General features: G+C 55.7%; 1 protein-coding gene across 1 annotated transcript in view; it reads left to right on the top strand.

Moving 5' to 3' along the window:
- LOC118734386 (nascent polypeptide-associated complex subunit alpha, muscle-specific form-like) overlaps nt 1-314 on the top strand; it is a 79,348-nt gene that overhangs the window by 76,541 nt on the left and 2,493 nt on the right. The window contains exon 3 of the mRNA XM_036464110.1: nt 16-276. Coding sequence (XP_036320003.1) covers nt 16-276 — 261 coding nt within the window. The remainder of the gene's footprint in view (nt 1-15; nt 277-314) is intronic.

Here is a 314-nt window from a genome sequence, read left to right as displayed (position 1 = left end):
ACCCGAATGGATCAGTTGGCCATAATGCACCAGTAGACCCCGCGTCGACCGTAGATCCGAATGCTCCAGTGAACCCGAAAGGATCGGTTGGCCCCAATGTACCAGTAGATCCCGCGTCACCTATAGATCCTAGTGCTTCAGTGAACCCGAATGGATCAGTGAGCCTCAATGCACCAGTAGATCCCACGTCGCCTGTAGGTCCGAGTGCTCCCGTGAGCCCGAATGGATCAGTGGGCCCCAATGCACCAGTAGACCCCGCGTTGCCTGTAGATCCTAGTGCTTCAGTGAACGCAAATGGATCAGTGGGTCCCAAT

Source organism: Rhagoletis pomonella, unplaced genomic scaffold (genome assembly GCF_013731165.1).
Source record: "Rhagoletis pomonella isolate Grant_MI unplaced genomic scaffold, Rhpom_1.0 Rhpom_scaffold_00002, whole genome shotgun sequence".
Classification (NCBI taxonomy): domain Eukaryota; kingdom Metazoa; phylum Arthropoda; class Insecta; order Diptera; family Tephritidae; genus Rhagoletis; species Rhagoletis pomonella.
This window is presented reverse-complemented; position numbering and strand designations above follow the sequence as displayed.